This window comes from Bacillus rossius, chromosome 1 (genome assembly GCF_032445375.1).
Source record: "Bacillus rossius redtenbacheri isolate Brsri chromosome 1, Brsri_v3, whole genome shotgun sequence".
NCBI lineage: Eukaryota > Metazoa > Arthropoda > Insecta > Phasmatodea > Bacillidae > Bacillus > Bacillus rossius.
The window spans coordinates 90,695,176-90,717,303 of record NC_086330.1 but is presented as its reverse complement, the minus strand read 5'-3'; the positions used below and the strand labels follow the sequence as shown (position 1 = coordinate 90,717,303).

The following is a 22,128-nucleotide window of genomic DNA, read 5'->3' as shown; positions in this document are numbered from 1 at the left end:
CGGTCCTTACACCATCGACGACAGTAACAAACTGAGCGACCTGCTGTCTAGGACTCGCTTATATACATGCACCGAAAGGAATAATACGCAAGTCAATCAAGAACCATTTACTATAATACTAGAGTCAAAACAACATTAAAAATAGAAGGACCATCAACGAAAAGGCAGCACATTTGGAAGCACCGACAACGAAAAGGCAGCACATTTGGAAGCACCGACAACGAAAAGGCAGCACATTTGGAAGCACCGGCAACGAAAAGGCAGCACATTTGGAAGCACCGGCAACGAAAAGGCAGCACATTTGGAAGCACCTACAACGAAAAGGCAGCACATTTGGAAGCACCGACAACGAAAAGGAAGCACATTTGGAAGCACCGACAACGAAAAGGCAGCACATTTGGAAGCACCGACAACGAAAAGGCAGCACATTTGGAAGCACCGACAACGAAAAGGCAGCACATTTGGAAGCACCGACAACGAAAAGGCAGCACATTTGGAAGCACCGACAACGAAAAGGCAGCACATTTGGAAGCACCGACAACGAAAAGGCAGCACTTTTGGAAGCACCGACAACGAAAAGGCAGCACATTTGGAAGCACCGACAACGAAAAGGCAGCACATTTGGAAGCACCGGCAAAGAAAAGGCAGCACCGCCAACGAAAAGGAAGCACATTTGGAAGCACCGACAAAGAAAAGGCAGCTACGCCAACGAAAAGGAAGCACATTTGGAAGCACCGACAACGAAAAGGCAGCACCGCCAAAGAAAAGACAGCACATTTGGAAGCACCGACAACGAAAAGGCAGCACCGCCAACGAAAAGGCAGCACATTTGGAAGCACCGACAACGAAAAGGAAGCACCTTCAACAAAAAGGCCGCACCGCCAACGAAAAGGAAGCACATTTGGAAGCACCGACAAAGAAAAGGCAGCACCGCCAACGAAAAGGAAGCACATTTGGAAGCACCGACAACGAAAAGACAGCACCATCGACGAAAAGGAAGCACATTAATTTATCATTGACTTCATTATTCATTGGCTCCAATATTCATTGGCTCCAATATTCATTGGCTCCAATATTCATTGACTCCAAATATTCATGAGCTCCAATATCAATTGGCTCGAATAGCTCCAAAAGGTTCCATCAGCCTTTTGGCTTTAACAGTCTTTTGGCTCCGATAGTCATTGGCTCCAATAGTCATTGGCTACAATATTCATTGGCTCCAATAATCATTGACTGCAATATTCATTGGTTCCAATATTCATTGGCTCCAATATTCATTGGCTCCAATATTCAATGGCTCCAATATTCATTGACTCCAATATTCATTGGCTCCATCAGTCATTGATAACTACAGTCTTTTGGTCCCAAAAGTCTTTTGGCTCCAAATATATTAGGCTAGAATTCTTCGAGTCTATGAGACCACATGGCTACGAGTCTAAAATGATCTAGCTGGTTACGAGTTATACATGGCTTGCGAGGCTACAGAGCTACGAAGTTTCTAGTACACAGGTTTACATGACTGCGAGGATACAGGACTACAAGTCTGCAAGAGTACTTGACTATGAAGGTACTTGTCTACATGACTCCAGTTATCGCATCTGTCTTCGATGGAATTTTCTCTTTTGCTACATCTACACCATCAGCATTATGTTATAAGATTACAAAACTACTTGCTTACGTAGCTTCAAGTCTACGAGGCTCCAATACATCATGACTACGAGACTACGAGCCATGAGGTTACGAGACTATGCGATGGCAAGTCTTCAAGGTTACGTCATCGCGAGGCTATAGGACTACGAAGCTTCCAGAACGCATGGTTACGAGAATGCATGACTAATTAGCCGCATGGCTACGAAACTTTATGTCTCTAACTGACTACAATAGCACTATTCAGTGGTGAGAGTTAATTTATTTCATGCAAAGGTACTTGCTGCAAGCAGTTCCGCTTTTCAACATCAGATGACGTCACGTTTTGCTTGCAGGTAAAATAATATTTATTTTATGCGGGTTGTGGGTTGTTCACTATCGATCGCATAAGAAGAATGGCATCGATAGTCTTCAAGGAGAAGGAAGTTCATCCTTCCTGCTAGTGCTTCTCAGATTTCTCACGGTCCGCCATCTTGGATTGCGACGTCACGGCTGCCATCTTGGATGGGTGTGACTTTGACCTTTGACCGAAACCGCAGGAATGATCGCAAGCACACGGATTAACCATCATAATATTGGCAAGAATAATCAGGAGCACACGGAGAAAAACGACACATGGTTTCTTTGATATCATAAAATTACAGAAAAAAATATTTAAAAATAAAAATAAATTAATAAAAAAAATTAAAATAAAAACAAAAAATACATAAAATTCTGGATTGTACTAGAACTCTATCTTTGCTCAACAATGATAAGTTTACAAGCTAGCAGAATCTGTGTATGTATTTATTGTTTTTATTTTAAATTTTTTTATTAATTTATTTTTATTTTTAAATATTTTTTTCTGTAATTTTATGATATCAAAGAAACCATGTGTCGTTTTTCTCCGTGTGCTCCTGATTATTCTTGCCAATATTATGATGGTTAATCCGTGTGCTTGCGATCATTCCTGCGGTTTCGGTCAAAGGTCAAAGTCACACCCATCCAAGATGGCAGCCGTGACGTCGCAATCCAAGATGGCGGACCGTGAGAAATCTGAGAAGCACTAGCAGGAAGGATGAACTTCCTTCTCCTTGAAGACTATCGATGCCATTCTTCTTATGCGATCGATAGTGAACAACCCGCAACCCGCATAAAATAAATATTATTTTACCTGCAAGCAAAACGTGACGTCATCTGATGTTGAAAAGCGGAACTGCTTGCAGCAAGTACCTTTGCATGAAATAAATTAACTCTCACCACTGAATAGTGCTATTGTAGTCAGTTAGAGACATAAAGTTTCGTAGCCATGCGGCTAATTAGTCATGCATTCTCGTAACCATGCGTTCTGGAAGCTTCGTAGTCCTATAGCCTCGCGATGACGTAACCTTGAAGACTTGCCATCGCATAGTCTCGTAACCTCATGGCTCGTAGTCTCGTAGTCATGATGTATTGGAGCCTCGTAGACTTGAAGCTACGTAAGCAAGTAGTTTTGTAATCTTATAACATAATGCTGATGGTGTAGATGTAGCAAAAGAGAAAATTCCATCGAAGACAGATGCGATAACTGGAGTCATGTAGACGAGTACCTTCGTAGTCAAGTACTCTTGCAGACTTGTAGTCCTGTATCCTCGCAGTCATGTAAACCTGTGTACTAGAAACTTCGTAGCTCTGTAGCCTCGCAAGCCATGTATAACTCGTAACCAGCTAGATCATTTTAGACTCGTAGCCATGTGGTCTCATAGACTCGAAGAATTCTAGCCTAATATATTTGGAGCCAAAATACTTTTGGGACCAAAAGACTGTAGTTGTCAATGACTGATGGATTATGAATATTGGAGTCAATGAATATTGGAGCCATTGAATATTGGAGCCAATGAATATTGGAGCCAATGAATATTGGAACCAATGAATATTGCAGTCAATGATTATTGGAGCCAATGAATATTGTAGCCAATGACTATTGGAGCCAATGACTATCGGAGCCAAAAGACTGTTAAAGCCAAAAGGCTGATGGAACCTTTTGGAGCTATTCGAGCCAATTGATATTGGAGCTCATGGATATTTGGAGTCAATGAATATTGGAGCCAATGAATATTGGAGCCAATGAATATTGGAGCCAATGAATATTGGAGTCAATGATAAATTAATGTGCTTCCTTTTCGTCGATGGTGCTGCCTTTTCGTTGTCGGTGCTTCCAAATGTGCTTCCTTTTCGTTGGTGGTGCTGCCTTTTCTTTGTCGGTGCTTCCAAATGTGCTTCCTTTTCGTTGGCGGTGCGGCCTTTTCGTTGAAGGTGCTTCCTTTTCGTTGTCGGTGCTTCCAAATGTGCTGCCTTTTCGTTGGCGGTGCTGCCTTTTCGTTGTCGGTGCTTCCAAATGTGCTGTCTTTTCTTTGGCGGTGCTGCCTTTTCGTTGTCGGTGCTTCCAAATGTGCTTCCTTTTCGTTGGCGTAGCTGCCTTTTCTTTGTCGGTGCTTCCAAATGTGATTCCTTTTCGTTGGCGGTGCTGCCTTTTCGTTGTCGGTGCTTCCAAATGTGCTGCCTTTTCGTTGTCGGTGCTTCCAAATGTGCTGCCTTTTCGTTGTCGGTGCTTCCAAATGTGCTGCCTTTTCGTTGTCGGTGCTTCCAAATGTGCTGCCTTTTCGTTGTCGGTGCTTCCAAATGTGCTGCCTTTTCGTTGTCGGTGCTTCCAAATGTGCTGCCTTTTCGTTGTCGGTGCTTCCAAATGTGCTGCCTTTTCGTTGTAGGTGCTTCCAAATGTGCTGCCTTTTCGTTGCCGGTGCTTCCAAATGTGCTGCCTTTTCGTTGTCGGTGCTTCAAATGTGCTGCCTTTTCGTTGTCGGTGCTTCCAAATGTGCTGCCTTTTTGTTGTCGGTGCTTCCAAATGTGCTGCCTTTTCGTTGATGGTCCTTCTATTTTTAATGTTGTTTTGACTCTAGTATTATAGTAAATGGTTCTTGATTTGAATTGCGTATTATTCCATCCGGTGCATGTATATAAGCGAGTCCTAGACAGCAGGTCGCTCAGTTTGTTACTGTCGTCGACGGTGTAAGGATCACCTAGATTATTTCATCTGGTGCATAAGTCGCGTAATTACTTGTTCTTGAGAACTCGATGGCATCTTTACCGACTTTAACGCTGAACTCGATGGACGTTGTACCATCGTCTACGGGAACCTTGACGTCAGCGACGACAATGGTGGAGCAGATCCCGTTGGCAACGACGACGACGTCAACATTGGAGGAGATTTCAACAGATGTGATACCACCAGCAGAAGATAGCTTAATGACTACTGAGCTGGATGTGCAGGAAACCACGACGATCGACGATACGACCTCGATGGAGACTTCAATGGATGCTGATTTGACAACTAGCGAACATCGGTGCTGTTACTGCGACAAGATTTTCTCAAACAACAGCAATGCTCGGCGGCACGAGAGGAGCGAATGTGCCAAGAACCTATATCGTAAAATGTTTGTTTGTGAGAAATGTCATAAGCAGTTTGCCAGAAAAGATAATATGAAAACGCACATGAAGGCATGCAAAGGTCCTGCTGTGCGGCAGAAAGTAAAGGTTTCGGCGCAACAACGATGCATCGATGTGCATAAGAGAATGCCTGGAAATGGTACTAATGTTGCAACTCCTGTATCTGGATCGGGTATGAAAGGATCGTCTTCATCACCACGGTATCCTTGCAGCTACTGTGTTACGTCGTTCGCATTTTCCCATGATGCATGAAGACATGAGCGGAGCAAATGCACGAAGAATCCTTCTCGCATGAAGTTTCGATGTGATGAGTGCCTTAAATGGTTTACTCGAATTGACAGTTTGCGACATCATGCGAAAAAAATGTAAAGGTGGAGTCTGTGCTCCTACTGCTGAACTACCTGCCGACATTTAGACTCCTCGCTTTAGATTGGAGACACGAAAGCGTACAACCAAAAAAACAGATGCCCGGCAACCGATTGTTATGACGTCTGCACATGGAACTAAACCTAAGACTGTGTTCGGAGCATGACAAGTGAACGATAATGGCTTCTACTTGGCGCAGTCTGCATTTCGTGGAACGTTGAAAGACTACTATTATCTAAATACGTTCGGTGAGTCGAAGGACATTTGTAATTTTCTTGACGATATCAGACAGAAGATAATCAATCAGCTTACTGATGATGTAGCAACAAACGGACCTTTGAAATATAACTTGTGGTTGGACTGTATATATGGAAAGCCATATCCGTTCGATGACAAAGTGGAGAAGTGTGCATTCAAGACATCGGCTGCAGTAATTTACAGTTCTAACGATGTGAAGCAAACTGTTAAAAACGGTATCCAGTAACTCTGTCAAGAAGAGGTGGACTATGTCTGTAAAGGTTCTGGCTGGACTCTGTCTAGTATAAACCGATTGGAGCTAAGAATTAGTCATTTCACACCGCTGTGGAACTAAATGATTATAAGATTGCTGGCTTTCGTAAGTGATCCTGTAGTAGAATAGAATTTATGTAATAAATATTATGTTTGTAAAAGAACTTGCGGTGTTTAATTCCTCGAACCTGTTACTATTATGTTAAATTGATGTTATATTTAATTTTTTTGCATCATCCTAGATCGTACCAAGGACCTTAGTCGATCTAATCAATCAGTATATTGATCGGAAATTTATTTAATGATTTCTGAACTTTTTTCCCGGATCTCTAGCATTAAAATTACACATTTCCAATATGGTGGTCTTGATGTCTGATAGGATGGTGGTCGTAGAGGATTTAGAGACTCTTTACGAATGTTGAACATGGTATATTGAAATTATTATTTTTTAAATAAGATTAAACATTATTGCATCGATCGGGTATCGAACCGAGGACGGGAATCGATCGAATCAATATGTAAATTAATGAGTGATTTATTTAATGAATTTTGGAACTTTTCCCGAATTTCTAGCTAAATAATTACGGATTTTCAAGATGGCGGCCAAATGACAAGATGGCGGGTGTCACAGTAATAAATGATTACTGCACTCTAGCGGATACGAATTAAACTAACATGTCATCGGCGCACTCTAGCCGACGATACAATGATGATGGCTTCCAGCATCGAAGACAAGATGGCGGCCATGACGTCATACTAGATGATGATAAAAAGTGGCGGGAGTCAGTCTGCCAGCACCCACCACGAGGGAAGGATCGGTCGCCATTTTTATTTTTTTTGCACTCGTCGGGTTCGAACCGAGGACTCCGAGCTCCATGTTGTAAATGTTTGTTTTTTAAATATGTTATTAAAAAAAATTTTATTTGATTTTTTTATAATTTTAAAATTTTTTTCATTAAAATCGGATAATAAATTTAAAGATGGCGGCTGTAACGGAAATTGCAACGGGGACGTCATAATTCAAAATGGCCGATAACACAATGCCGGAATGTTCGAGAAAACGAAATGACGTCATCCAAGATGGTGGATCCAAGATGGCCGTCGGGGTCAAGGTCAAAGGTCAAGGTCACATCCTGATAGAGGCTTAACTGAGGCTTGAGTTAAGGATGCTTAAGCCTCTATCAGGACATTTCTAGCCGTTGGGATTTTTAAGGACTAAATCGGGAAATTTTCCCTCGAAACGGGAACTTTTCCCTCGAAAACGGGAAATTTTTTCTTAAAACGGGAAATTTTGAGTCATTTTGAGTCATTTTTGAGGAATTTTGAGGAATTTTTGCCGCCGTGACGTCACAATCCAAGATGGCGGACCGACAATCTTCAATCCACACCCAGAACCCAGATCTAGTATGCCCTATTATATACTACTCCTGTCACAATGTCAAACGTTCGCTTCCGACACCTTCCAGTATGTTTGGTCAAATAATGACTTACAATATGTTTGATCATATAATGTTGGAGCGTTATGACGTCACCGAAAACGTCACTAAAATGCCACGTTTGTTTGACAGTTTGGACGAATTGAGATTTCATCAAATATTTTCCATATAGAACGGGTTATAAAATTATTGGATTTTGGACAGAAGCAACCAATCAGAATCGTGTCCATCACAACGAATCTTTAAAATGTCAAGGAAAAAATGGGTGGTTTAAGAGGTTATACATTTGAAACAACTAAAATACCTAATGTTAATATGAATGTCGTATGCAAAATAATTTATTATGTAAAAATAATAATATATATCTTAAAAAATTTACGGAACATTATTTTCGTTATGTAACGAATATTATTAACGTTTGTTAAATTTATAGAGGTTTCAAAATTTAATAAATGCACAAAAAACACAAGAATTTCAAAATTTCAATCGAGTACTATGATGCATTGCTTAAATTACAAAATTAGATTAAAATTTAAAATGTTGAGACATCTTAGTCTAAAAGTAAACTTTGATGATGTGACATGATTAAAAACATATTTTAGGTTATCTGTCCAACATTATTTTTTGAATAAAATTGGAAGAATTTTCTTCGAGTTTCCCTTCCAACTTTATTGTCAAATATACTTAAGAGACGAACATCTGACAGTGTGACAGGGACTTAATACCGCAAAATATTTGGTGGCAACAACCCTTTTTTTTCCCCTTCGTGTGATTTGTGTGGAGAACATGTAATTTCGTGTTTTATTCAGTTATCATGCCAGACTTGAAGCTCGTTCAGGCACGTCTGGCATGACTTCTGGCGAGGAACAAACCTATCTTTTGAAGCCTGATGTTGCGTCTGGCGGAGTAATAAATGAATGAATTAAGGAAACGACGGAAAATACGTTTCAACGTATCGTGGGCACTAGAGGCGGACAAGAGACGGAACGGAGCAGCGACCGAATGTACTGACGAGGATAACGAGAGCACCCTGAGAAAACCGGTCGGCACACGAGAACGCCCACCAAACATGTAGGCCTACAGTAGTCCGACACTCTTAACGATCGAGCACTAAGATAATACTCTCGCGCACGAATTTTATAGTAAATAGACTACATTTCTAATAACAGACATGTTTAAGACTTAAAAGGGTATTCGTCTATTTCAGTAGGTGTTTTTAGCCTTTTTACCACGCTTTTATTAGCTTGAATTGTATGTATGTATGTATGAATGGACTATGTAATAAAATCTTTAAATTCAATTTTTACTCACTTTTCGACGTCTGAATGTGTTGAAATAAGAATCTGTGACAATACAGTATTTTGATAACTAAAGACTTTAGTGTTTAAGGGTCAGGGGGTAAAAAGAACCTAACTTCAAGCTATGTAAAATAACCATGCTTTTTGTGTATCAGTGAGGTCGGGGCATGATGGGCATTTTCCCCAAAGGAGGGGAAGGGGTTAAAGCTCCAAAATTTAAAAATTTTTAAAAATCAATGCTTTTTCTATTTGGAGTGTTTCCGACCAAAAAGGTCGGCTCATGGTGGAAAATGTGCCTGGGGAAGGGAAGGGGGGCAAGACCCTTAAATTTAAAAATTTTTTAAATATATTATTTTCCATTTAGAGTGTTCCTGAGGCGGGTTATGGTGGAAAATGTTCCCGGGTATCGATTTTCTCCCCATCGAAGGGGGGAGGGGTTAATGACCCTAAATTTCGAAAATTTTAAACATTTATTCTTTTTTGATTGGGAGTGTTTCGGATCCAATAGGTCGGGTTGTGGTGGAAAATGTGCAGGGGTGGTGTTAAAGCCCTAAAATATTTAACGCTCCCGTAACCCGCCTTGGAAGCTGATTTTAGGGGAGGAAAAAAACCACGCACAGTTAATGTGTGTGTACTGTAAAGAATATCCCTGCCGAGTTTCAAGCCTGTAGACTTATACTTGAAAGACGGTCAAGAGCTTTCATTTTAACTATAACTCACAAATTTAGATCAGTCTTCCTTCAAATTAGTTTTTCAAAACCATAAACGTTTGCTATTTAATTTAATAATAATTTTTAACTGGCAAGCTAAAACCATTGTAGTCTTAATTTTAATTAATTAGTTAATGTCGGCAGTTCTGTAGTAGTGCTGTAGTGCTAATATGCTGTGGTAAACAATAAAGTACAAAATGGGTAATGATAACTGTTTCAAACATGCCGAAGTTTTATTTTGAGACTAAAAAGAATAAAATAAACTTATAGTTTAGAACAACTTAAAAAAACGCTTTTATCGTTGAAAGAACTAAAAATTAAAAATTTAAATTTAAATTTAGGTTTTTGTTCAACAGTCAAATAATGCACCCAACTCTGTACAACTAAAAGTGTGGGACCTTTATATTATTTGTCTTAATTTTCTATCACTTTTTTTTAGGATGTATTATGTACGAAAATTAATATAGTATTAAAGTAAAAACAATATGAACTTAAAAAATAGTAATGGGGTGATTGATATCATTTGTCTTAAATTTATTATCAGTAATAACAAAATTATTTTTAACAGATGTTCTGTCACTAATTTTAGGATATAGTCAATACGAAGATTTTAGGATATAGTCGTTAAGATTTTTTTTAGGATATAGTTTAGGAAATAGTCATTACAAAAATGAAAGAAGATAACACCCCTCGCTTTTATTTATACAGAGTTGTTGTCCATTATTCGGCTGTTGGACAAAAAAAATCTAATTTTAAATTTTATCTTGTAATTTTTAGTTTATTCAACAATAAAATCGTTTTATTTGTTTAGTTTTTTAAAGTATAAGTTTATTATACTGAAAGATGGGCGTCGATCCCGGAGGCAGGGGGCAGGGGGCAGCCCCCCTGGAATGAAGAAGCCCCTCTCTGAGGGGGCCTGCCTGCACTTGCAACAGCGCGACTGAGAAACGGGATGACGTCAACACTATGTCTTATGGAAAACTTTCTGTGTATTTTAAAGTTTTCTGCTTATTGCATGCATGTATGCTAAAATGTGGACAGTATACAACATACAAGCACCGTATCCAGAGATGACGTATCGGTTAACCCAACGTGCAGAAGTCGGCGGGCTGCGGCCCCCTTTCAAATCCTACAGATTTGCGCCCCTGCTGAAAGATGTGTGAGTTTAAAGGTGGTGGATATGTTCATTGTAAAACACATGATCATTTTAGAGTTTAGCTAAGAAGTGTGATTTCCTGTCTTAAAATGGGCTCGTCGATACGAAGAATCTTTGTAACTTCTACCAACCCCCCCCCCTCGCCATTTTTTCCCCCTTCACATACATTTATTAACGAGAAACATTTCGAGTAATTATTTGAATGCAAACACTTAAAGGATCTACACGGTTAGAAATTTAAAAATTTACTGTAATTTACTTCCAGCACAGTTAATTTACAGAAACATGTAAAAATGAAAAATGAAAAACTCATATTCACAGTTTCCGAAATTTGGAACTTTTAATGTTTGTTATTGCAGAAGCTGCGCATCGTTATTGGCCAATGAAGCTCGAAAATGATCATGCGTATTTCAACTAAAAAATCAACGATTTTAAACACATACATTTTTCTGTATAATAAAGTGGAAAAAAAACTTCTAAAAAATAGATAAATGCCGTCATAAATCCTCAACATGACTACCGTTTTTTTGTGGTGGTTGTATCTTCATTTAGTTAATGAAATGTTAATCAAGCTGTTCCAAGCCAGCCTCCATCGTTGCGTCCCGCTGATCCAGCAGTGAAGAGTCACTCCGACGTCGTATCAGTGGACAGCCACCAAGTTGAATTAAAACAACCCTTCTCGCCGCTTGTTTGCAAGCTTCTTATCGCAGCAGAAACGCAAAACAGGAAATGTGGCAAACAAGGAATAATTTTAGCTGACTTCAATCTTCAGCGGTAATAATGTCCTTTCGCATATCTGCAGGCATGTTTCATGAAAGTCAAAACGTACGCACGCCACCCTAACGTATACCTTCAAGCCGCGTGGGCAACACGACATTTGCCAATAATAACTAGCTAGTTGCACCCACTACAGGACTGCGCGAGTGGGGATAAGGGATACGGTTCGCTTTTATTACCCCACTTTTCCCTCGCAGTTGGCAACAACGAGTCGATTATGAAGAAAAGTCATTAAGTACTTCACAAATTATATGATTTATCTTAAAGTAGTAGCAAACACTTTCCAATTATGTAAATATATGGCTTTACTATATTCAACCACTTCATTTGTTTGTGTAAAATAATTGTCACTTATTAATATTTTTTCTTATATTCCGTCAAAAATTTGTTACATTCTGTGTCTGGCTATAAATAGTTCTTAATAGTTTGTTTAGTTTGTGCATACCTCATGTTTTCTACAATATTTTGTTACCGCTTTCATAGCACAGGCAGCTGTATGATTTGAACTATATTTGAAGTGACCGTTCGGAGAGCGACAACCTGCAACGCTGAACTAGTTTGCGAAAACCTTCACCAAACTAATATCAAATATTGTAACAGAAAAACATAGGAAACTCGTGCATTTTAAAATGGGAAACGCTAGCAACACCCGACTGCAGTGATCCTAGTGGCTCAGCCTGAAGAACGCCCGAGAAATTCAAATTCCCTTGTATTACAATAGGCGATCTCGGCACAGATTTTATCTTGTCGTCTGAAATATTTTTGTCGTGGAGTAATTAATTGACACTCCATACATTTGTATGAAAACAATTGATTCATAATCGAAATAAGTTTTCATAATCTACAAAAATATATTGACTTTATGATCATGGAAAATGAACTATCTGTAAAAATGAGAAAGAGAAAGATCATGCAACTTTTACCAATTAAACTTATTTATCTTTGAACTTGAATTTTTGTAAATCGATTATTTTGTTAATAATTCCGTAAAACATGATAAAAATTATAAAATTTTAATTTCCTAATTTAGATGCTCAAATGAAACATATATATATATATACATACATATATATATATATATATATATATATGAAAACTCCACAATTTTTTTTTTAGTACTAATGCCCCGGAAAACAACAATAAGTGTTTTTAATATGTCTAAATTAAACTAACCAACCATTTACAACAATATACATCATTTGAAATGTAGCTAACCGAACTGTATAAACTGTTCTAAACCGTGAACTATTGTTAAACTACTTGAAATATAGCAACGCTGTTTAGCAATCATTAATACAAGATGTTTTCAGAATTTTTAAAAAAAATTTTGGAGCCAACTATTCTAGAAAATTAGTATTTAATATTTACAAAAAGCTTTTAAAACACTTTTATATATAAAAAAGGATTAATATTTAAAATAATTAAATGTAGATATGTAACGTCATTATTTAGTTCATACTCAGAATCTCATTTAGTTTTGTTTCCATACAGGTTGTAGACACTTTTTTTTCACATTTAGATGTAGACAGTGATATTCCTCTTATTTTAATCGTCAGTTGTATAACATTTCACCAAGAAGTACCAAAATTCCACTTTAAGGTGCGAGAAAGAGTAATGGGGGTGGTTTTTAGGAATCTTATGCAGATGTGACATTCTTATTGTTTTGAAGGTTGAGAGTGAAAAATTTCATCAAGCTCGAAATAAAACTTTAAAATTGGAAAAAAATGCAAACAAACATAAAACTATTCTTTGTATGTATGTATGTAAATACAATATTCACGCAGACCCAATCAGCCATTTCAAATATATTTATAATATTATTTTTATTGTCAGTAAAAAATAATGTGATATGCCTACCTAGCGTAAAATAACCAATCCAACGGACTGAGCTGTGTATTTAAAGTTATAATAACACTTATTTAAACAAATAAGTAATAACATGATTTTCTTTAACTACAATGTTAAAATGTAATAATGAGTCATATAAGAAAGTCTTTAAAAAAGATGTGGTGGACGGAATTTCATTCCGTGAACTTCCAAGCATCAGCCAATGCTAAATACACAGACCTAAAATAATGGTAAAATATTGGATTAACGGTGGTGTTATCTCAAAATGATAATGTTATTTTTAAAGTTGCTACTATATATTTGTGTGACTTTTAAAGTCCATAAGAATCATTCAAGAATATTTTTGCTATCAAAAAGATTTATTTGGCACACCGATACGCTTGATATGTCTCCCGGTGTTCTTGTAAGAGAATATAAAGCTTTGTTTCTGCTGTTTGTTCCAATAGAGTGCCAGCATAGCTATTCCTCATGTACTTAAGGTCGATGTTCCATTACACGCTAATGTTGTTGTGGTCCTTAGCAACAAATTAAATTAAATTTTTTTTTTTTACAAAATACATTGGAAGTGCTGTGTTTCGAACCATAACAGCTCTGACCTCTGGGTTGTTAAACATGTGCCTTTAACCGCATGGCCATGTTGATTATCTATGAAGTTAAGTTTTTTTAAAAGATGAAACTGAATTTATTCTAATTTTAAAGTTATAATTGATAAGGGCAAAACTTAAGGGTTCGCATCACCGACATGGTAGTGATATAATACCAAAATCATTTTCTTGCATACATTTGACGTAGAAATGATGTCATATTACACATTTAAAAACAAAGTTTTAAGTTTTCACTTCTGTTGACAGTCCCCATGACTGCCTTTTTTTTAAATACCTAAAACATTATAAATGCCCATTCTAAACAATAAAATAAGGTAATTGTACCAACCTTAAATTTATTTATAATTATATAAACGAAATATGTTCATCCCAACCCAAAGAAACGGTTAGACAACAGTGACACTGCCATTCAAAATCGGACACAGGAATTTATGTTGAACTACCTCGATTTTAAGTTCAAAAGCCTTTTACTTTTTTAGAGACAGTGAAATATTTCTGATAATTCTGTTTTCATGAGCAATGTTCATTTTAAGTTGGCAACCAATATATAGTTTAAAGTTTAATTCTAGCTACTTGGTGGACATTTATAAATACATTAATTCTTTCTAACGAATAAATGTAGTCGTAGAGAAGAACGCTTGCATGAAGTACAGTAAAATTAAAAAGAACTAAATATCTTAATGAAAGACAGCAGAAAACTGTTTCCTCCTCAAAAGGACTCATTATCTACAACTTAACTTAACGTAACAGTCTTGAAGACTCTAAACCTGGAAGTGCATTGTTGGAAAGTAATAATATTTAACCTATTATTACGTCCCAGATTAGACTGAAGAAGAAGCAGTTATTAGTGAGATGGTGAATATAATTACATATTTTTTCTACAGCCATCAATTAATTCCTTTCGAAATGCTACAGTTTTCTGCAGTTGTAGTACATTTTCGTCATCGCTAAATGGATTTGCCTACGGTTAACTCTATAGGCAACCAGCACAACACTCGTCAACTGAACTTGCCTAAGCTTTAGGCGCCATCTGAAACCGTCATCCTGGAACTCGCTACTGACGAGTTTACTTGGGAGTCTGCAAACAAAACACTCCGAACAAACAAACCAACCCAGCGCCTGTGAACGAGTGCTATACTGAAGTTTGAAGCTCATTGGTAGGCGATAATCTCTTCTATAAATCTTAATTTAATTGGAGACAGTGTTGCCGATACCAAAAACAAACATGTATCAGTTCTGTGATTACTCTCGAAAGTTTGTTTTTTCCAAGCGTGCATGAACTGGCTGAAATAAAAGCACTGTTGATGGTGTATAAAAATTATATATTTACATCAGGGCCGACTAAGAATTCATTGGCTGAGAGTCGATAGACGAGCCAAAACTGTAACAGTTTTCGTTCGGTTTTAAGACCTTCCGTTCCAAAATTCGGCGTTGGATCCGAGTGACAAGCATGTCAACATCCGTTTCTTGTATGTTCAGTTCTCGATCACGCAATGCGAACAGGGATTTTGCGTCATGCTTCTTCAGTAATTTGACTTTTTTGACGTGATAACGTCTTATAAATCGATTAACGCCGGCTGCACGCACAAAAATGTGTCACGTTCCGCCTGAGCCGAGCGTGCAAGAACCGACCAACCACCGTGCGGGAAAATATTCTATAATATCAAACAGGTTAAGGCGGGCTTTTTAACTAATTGTTCGGGATTATATTTAAACAAATTATTTGAATTAAATTTGCCAAAACTGTAAATAATATTTGAAAATTAAATAGAATGCAATTTTTCATCAATGTTTTCTTATGACGTTATCACGTAAAATTATCGTCCGTAAACCGAATTTTCCAGACAACCCCCTTTTTTTTCATGGTGTGTATCCGTCTAATAACCTCTTTTAAAAAGGCATAAATCCTTAAAAGAAAACTAAATAACAAGATTTTTATGTAAGTAAATGGAGTGAAACCATTTATTTTTTATTTTTCTAGACCATATTATGTTGTTTTTTTCAAGCTACCTGAATTGTATTTACAAAAACTTGGCAAAATGATCCACCGGTACTTGAACATCCTATAATATTCTTCCCGGGTGAATTGATAAAATTTTTAAAGAACTTTAATATGAATTCAAAAAGTTAGATACATATTTGATAGGGTACTGAAAGTTTTATGTGTTTTTGTGTTTGATAGGATTTTGCGCCACACAGATACGTACAACGGCTTAAGAGGCCTGCCTGGTCATGAGTGTATTTGTGTTAGGGAGGTGGGCTAAGTGCGAAGCTCGCTGGTGCTTCTAGCATGGTTTCGCCTCTACGCACAAGGGTCTGAACTGTGCGCGCAGTCTTCTCGTCGTTGATAGGGCAAATATGATATTAGAGTGGTAACCATAACATACAGCGGAAAAATTAAGTTAAAGGTGCAATGCATTGCACTTGAGTGCTTTCAAGTATCTGTACTGGGTGTTTCATGCCTAAACAATATCTAAAAAAAAAAAAAAAACGCGTTTCAGACATTTTACTCGTAAAAATACAGTTTAGAAACGACTGCAGGAAACAGTGCTACTCATCCGCCCTCAGGGTATTCTCAGTTATTTTTTGTAAACAGACAACACTTGGATATCTTGAGCGGTTTCAAAATCACGTGGTTTTATCTGAAGATGTGCACGCCACATGTGTGTCCGGGTAGGCGAGGCCTTGAGACGAGAGGCCAGGTCGCATCGAGCATGAATGACGAGAATATGAGAACAATATTGGAATCTGAAAGACTAGACAGAAACCGATGGTGTTGGTTTTGTCGAATATATATTTTCATTGCGGAGACCGGCAATTACAGAAATAGTCAATTAAACGTATAGATTTTTTTAATAATTCAAACATTTTTCACAAAATAAGGTCTTGAAATTAAAAAATTAAAACAAATATTTAAAAAATTGGTTTTAATATTAATACAATCAAATAAGAGAAATCTCTATGATAACCACAATTATAACGAACTGTATCTCAATGATATTTTTACAATTGCATTAAAGAATGTTTAAATAAATCAAAATTAGCTTAAAATTGTAATATATATTTTTTGTTATAATATTTTATTTCTATATGTAAATTTAATCATTTTACAGCTTTATTTTTAATTTTTCTGTATTTTTTGGTCTTAAGCAATTATGAAAATTCAATGCAACCTTTTTTTTAAGCTATACACTGTATTGACTATTTCTGTACATTCAGGTCTTCGTAATGAACATATCTAGCCGACAAAACCAACCCCATCGATTTCTGCCAAATCGTTCATATTCCATTGTTGTTTTAATATTCTCGTAATTTATGCTAGATGCGACCTTGCCTAACCTCTTGAGGCTGCGCGACCTCCGACCACACGGGCTCTTGAGCACCGACCAGAGGCTCATAGAAGTGACTCATGAGGGAGTGCGGCTCGAAGCCGCAACCCTCGCCACATGAGCGCCCGTGGACCCGAGAGCAAAAATATTACTACAATTTTTCGCAGTCAGTTGATTAACGTAGTTTAGAACCCGACATTTTGGAAATATGTTAAAGTGTCCTCGCTCTATGTCATTCAACTACGGCTGCCACGCGTGCTACAAGTATTGCAATTTTTTTCGTTACGCTGTGATGAGTATTCGTCTCGGCTCACCCCACCATATGCAGACGTGTTTCACTTCAGGAATGTCGGTGTTAGTTCGTTAGGGACAGTGCGGCCATGAGAGGGCGCCTATGAGGCGTGTCGGAGGAGGCGCCAGGCACCACCACGGCCCACTAGGGAGGAGGGAGGGGGCTCAAAAGTGGGAGGGGTTGAAATTACGTGCCCTTCATTGGGTCGATAGCTTCGAGGTCACCGTAACACCTCCGCCTCTTTCCAACCTCGCCGCGAAAATCGCCTGTTTCAATCGGTCGAGTTCACTGTAAAAAAAAAAAAATAATAATAACTGATGGGCAACTGGCCACCACGCTCGTTACAAGTGAAACTTCGCAGACGTGTTGTAGCAGCGCTGCTGCCGCCATTTATATGTCTTTCCGACAAATAGCTTGATAGCTACATAATGATTTATTCGCGATTCGAGGTAAATTATTGTTAGTGCTAGAATAATACAATTACAGGTTATGTGTAAGTAATGTGTTATCAATCCTGAAAATTCAGTTTATAGTAGTTTTAACAGTCTTCAGAAAAAAAACATTTGCAATGGAGATTTGACAAATTCGCAGCCACAAGGCTTCGCAACATCCAGTTGCTCGGTGTCGCTGTAGAAATGTAAGGGGAACGAACATCGGGCCAAATAATGCGGTTACGCCACTCTCTTCCTGATCGTTATACTTTCCACAGCGCTCTGCGCGTTACACTTTGCTCGTTACGGAACTTTTTGTTACACTCTGATGCCGTCATTACCTCGACCTACCCTGCCGACTGTAAAGAAGTTTCACTTAAAAAACTTCGATGTGGCTGTCATAAAAAATTTTACCGTGTAAAACACACCAACTATTTGGTTTTCTGACGACAAAACTGTCTTATAATGACAATTAAACATTAAAAATTAAACTTCTATAAAAACTGCAAACCAGTGGGATTTCGCTGTAACACTGTACAAACTGCTCCGGAACATTTCACGATGGTACAGTATCAAGAGTTTTTCAGTGTTATTCAATATATTCGCATTAGTTTTAACAGTTTTATATTTATTTTAGAGTGAGTGATTTTAAGTGGCTTTTGTGATGACAATTTCATCACACATATTTAGTATTTATTTCTGAAGACTACAAAATTATATTTTTGTCAAAACAAAAATTTTATTATGGTACAAAAATTTTCTGCTGCAAGATGAATTTCAATGTTAATTTTAGATTTCTCTTCAACTAATTATCTGTGCCTAAACTACGAGAATGACAACGGTACACTAAGTGTCCGAAAAATTGGGTGGCTTGCTCGAGTTCCGCTTTCAACTTATCGTGTATCTTTTCGCCTCACACTGAACTCAGCATTTTTGTGGCATAGTTATTTGTGTACAAGAGTCGTTGTCAGAACTTTAAATGTACATTTTCATCACTCCTTTTCTTATAATTGCCACTCAACAAGGCTGAGAAACAACATACCTTAGTCTTGATTAAATCGCAGGCACAAAAACAAGAAATTACTTTACTTAGCTCGTTGCCAATCTACTTAAGGTAGGTCGGCGTTTCCGGGCTACGAAAATATGTTTCAAAGGTTTATTAAAATATATTTATATTAGTACTAATACTATTTGCATAGTCAACGCTTAGTACCTTTCGGTATGGTCCGATATCATTTTTAACCGGGGAAAGTCTGGGAAATATCCTACCAAATGTTTCAAAATTTAGGAGCGGAATGCAGTAAATGTAAACGTGGCTTTGCTGCAACTTCAATTTTCTATTGACATAAAACTTTCGGAGATACAAATTTTACAATAAATAATAACAAGCTCTTTGAATTTTTCTTGCAATGAGGAAAGTTGATTTTTTTTACAAACGCGTTTGCTGGTTACACTGTATGTCATAAGAAACCTCAATAACTGACAAAAAGGATGAATATTCAAAACAAGATAAACATGTAAACACACAGAAAACAAGCCAAAATCAGCCGATTTCAAAATTTTAAAAACATAAACAGCACAAAAAATTCCATAGAAGGAATTAGTGAAAAAAAAATTATAACAATCCAAACAGCTTCAGTGGGCCAACCAGGACAGTAAATAAAGACAACAATAACATTGTACAACACAATGACAAACAGAGAACTCAACGATGATACTAAACAGACGCACAGGCTAACCCAGCGATGAAAGTAAACAAATATTCTGGACAACACAACGGCGACAACACAGTCGAACACAGTAGGCTTCCATAGACGACAGTTGCGACGTTTCGGGAGCTGACATCTGTTCCCGCTCTCAAGCACAAACAGAATGATAGAGGACACAATATTTTTTCCTTAGCATAAGGCATAAGTTAACCTAAAAGTGTGCAGGGTCCAGGTTAGCTGGGGACCTAAGCGTGTATAAAGCCTTATTGCCTGTACACCTTAAACATGTCGGGTTTAAACCATGCGGGAGAGGTCAGGTGCATCTTGTGCTACTTGGGGTTTTTGGTAAGTCATGGCCGCCACTCATGCCATGGCTGATGGTCCTTCAGTCGCCCTAGCCAATGCTAGCTACTAAAGCCCAGAAAAAACCTGCACAGATACAGGTAAAGACTTGGGCTGGGCCATGCAGTGGTCAACTAACATGCATTAAAGCAAGCAAGGTCATGCAAGGGTTCGTTACTTGGGCCTTGCTGCCCGCATTATTAAGAGTTGCGCAGTCCTGGCTTGCGATACCAGGGCGCATGCGCCCTTGGGGGCGAGCGACTGTACTCGTCAACCAACCCAGCTGCCTGTAGGAAGTCTCGGCTCCAGCAACACCTCCAGCAGCGGAATGGCCGAGGGGGGAGGGGTCCCAAACCTTCTGTCCCCCCAAAATACGACGAGTCTGTTGAAGGTCGCGCCGCGACGCGTTAGCTCACCAAGCTCCCGCGCTCTGCCAGCCTTCGGCGACCCAAAAGGCCGCAGGGCACATCCCGTCCCACAGCCCGCGGGAGCGATGCTTGCGCCCCGGCCAATGACAGACGTGCAGACCACCTGGCAGCTGATGTTATTGGCTGGTGCATTCGAGCCCTAGCCACCAGCGCGAGGAGACGTGTTGTCTCTCCGCTCCGCAGGTATGCCGAATGCCAAGAGAAAGCTGAGGTTTGAGGCCAGGTACGAGGCCTGCGCGCCCCTAGGATGCGAGGGTCCATTGTTCGCCGCGGAGGTCAACCACCCCGAGCGCAGTAGGGACGAACTCCTGTCGCTACTGACGGCCCACGATCAACTATGGGACTTCAGTTACGCTCTATATGCTTCGCGGCCGGAATGGACAATCATCTACATGCGAACCGCAGCGTAAATGCGAGCCCTGATGGCACTCGCTGACACCTGCCGGCCTCTGATGATAGTTCACGAACAGGCGGTGCGCGTGGCGGTTTCTCCCGCGGTGACGAGACAGTGCTAGCGGTCGAGTCGGCCACTGCTCAGGAGCCCGCCCCAACGACAGCAAATACATCACGTAAAGAGCTCCGAGACACCTGCACACAGCCTGAACCAGCCCAGCCCAGCCTGAACAGCACACAGACGAACAAGACCGCGGCTCTGTGGGACGCCTGGACCCAGACGCCCGCCCCAGCCTCAGGCCTGCATGCAGGCACACAGACGGCTGTTCGCACAGCTAACAAGAGTGCGACAGCAGCCCTGCCGGCGGCTGCCTCGGCAGCGACGCTGACCGCCTCTTGGAGAGGGGGGAGGAGGCGGCCCCAGCTACAGCTGCGGGGGGCACCGCGCGCCCTGGCACTTTGTCGTCCTTCGGGGCGGCAGGAGGGCCGGGGTGGCGGTGCAGGAGGTGGAAGCAGCCCTGCGCTCGGCCGGCCACTGGGCGCCCCACCGGCCTTCTCAGGGCGGCCTTTGCTACTCCAGAGGAGGCCGCTCGACTCCTAGGGCACGCCAAGCCGCAGCCGCCCTGAGCTGCACCAAGTCCCGCGCGGCGCAGTGCTGCAGCTAGCAGAACTGCTGACTGCTGTGCTGTGTCGCCCTAGGTACTCTGCGAGCCAGCCGTGTGTGCCGCCGGCCTAGCCCTTTCTCCCGCTGAAGGGAGGGGGTCAGTGGCCCACGGTTTTGGGAATCTCGCCCTAACGCTCACAACATATAGCCTCACACAACACACTCTGACACGTCCAGCCACACACCAACAAAACTAAAACCAATCAAAACTGAATCAACATTTTAAATATAAATCGAAATCACATTAAATCTAAGATGACCACACTCTACAAATAAAAGCACGTGACACCTGAACAGTTAAGGCCCGCTGTTCACCTAAACTCAACCCTCAAGTCATAACTAACAAGGCTGGATTCCACACACGAAATTAAAGTTAATTTATAATACCTTCCCCACGAAAATAAACATTACAACTTAAAACTGGGCCACCCAATTATCACAGTACAGCTTCGCAGCGATTAAACCCGTCATGTTTTAAAATGTCCCGTGAAACCTCAACTATTCTAAAATCAAAACTGTAGGTTATGGGCCGCATTCCACGGCCTGGTACTCCTTGCGGGCCTCGGGGTTCGATGCCAAGTCCAGGCATTCGGCCCTTAGGCCCGCCATGGCGATGATGAGATCCCTGTCAGCCAGTCAGAAATGACTGCTGGGGATTGCTTCATTAAGCAAGTATTCTGAGCCTATTGGCTGGTGTCTTGCTGCTAGGATAGTTGGCTGTG

At 39.7% G+C, this 22,128-nt stretch overlaps 1 protein-coding gene across 1 annotated transcript in view; it reads right to left on the bottom strand.

The window, feature by feature from the left end:
- Positions 1-17,229, bottom strand: part of LOC134531935 (uncharacterized) — a 145,684-nt gene extending 128,455 nt beyond the window's left edge. Inside the window, exon 1 of the mRNA XM_063368039.1 lies at positions 17,158-17,229. Within this exon, the coding sequence (XP_063224109.1) occupies positions 17,158-17,229 (72 nt within the window). The remainder of the gene's footprint in view (positions 1-17,157) is intronic.
- Positions 17,230-22,128: the final 4,899 nt, after the last annotated feature.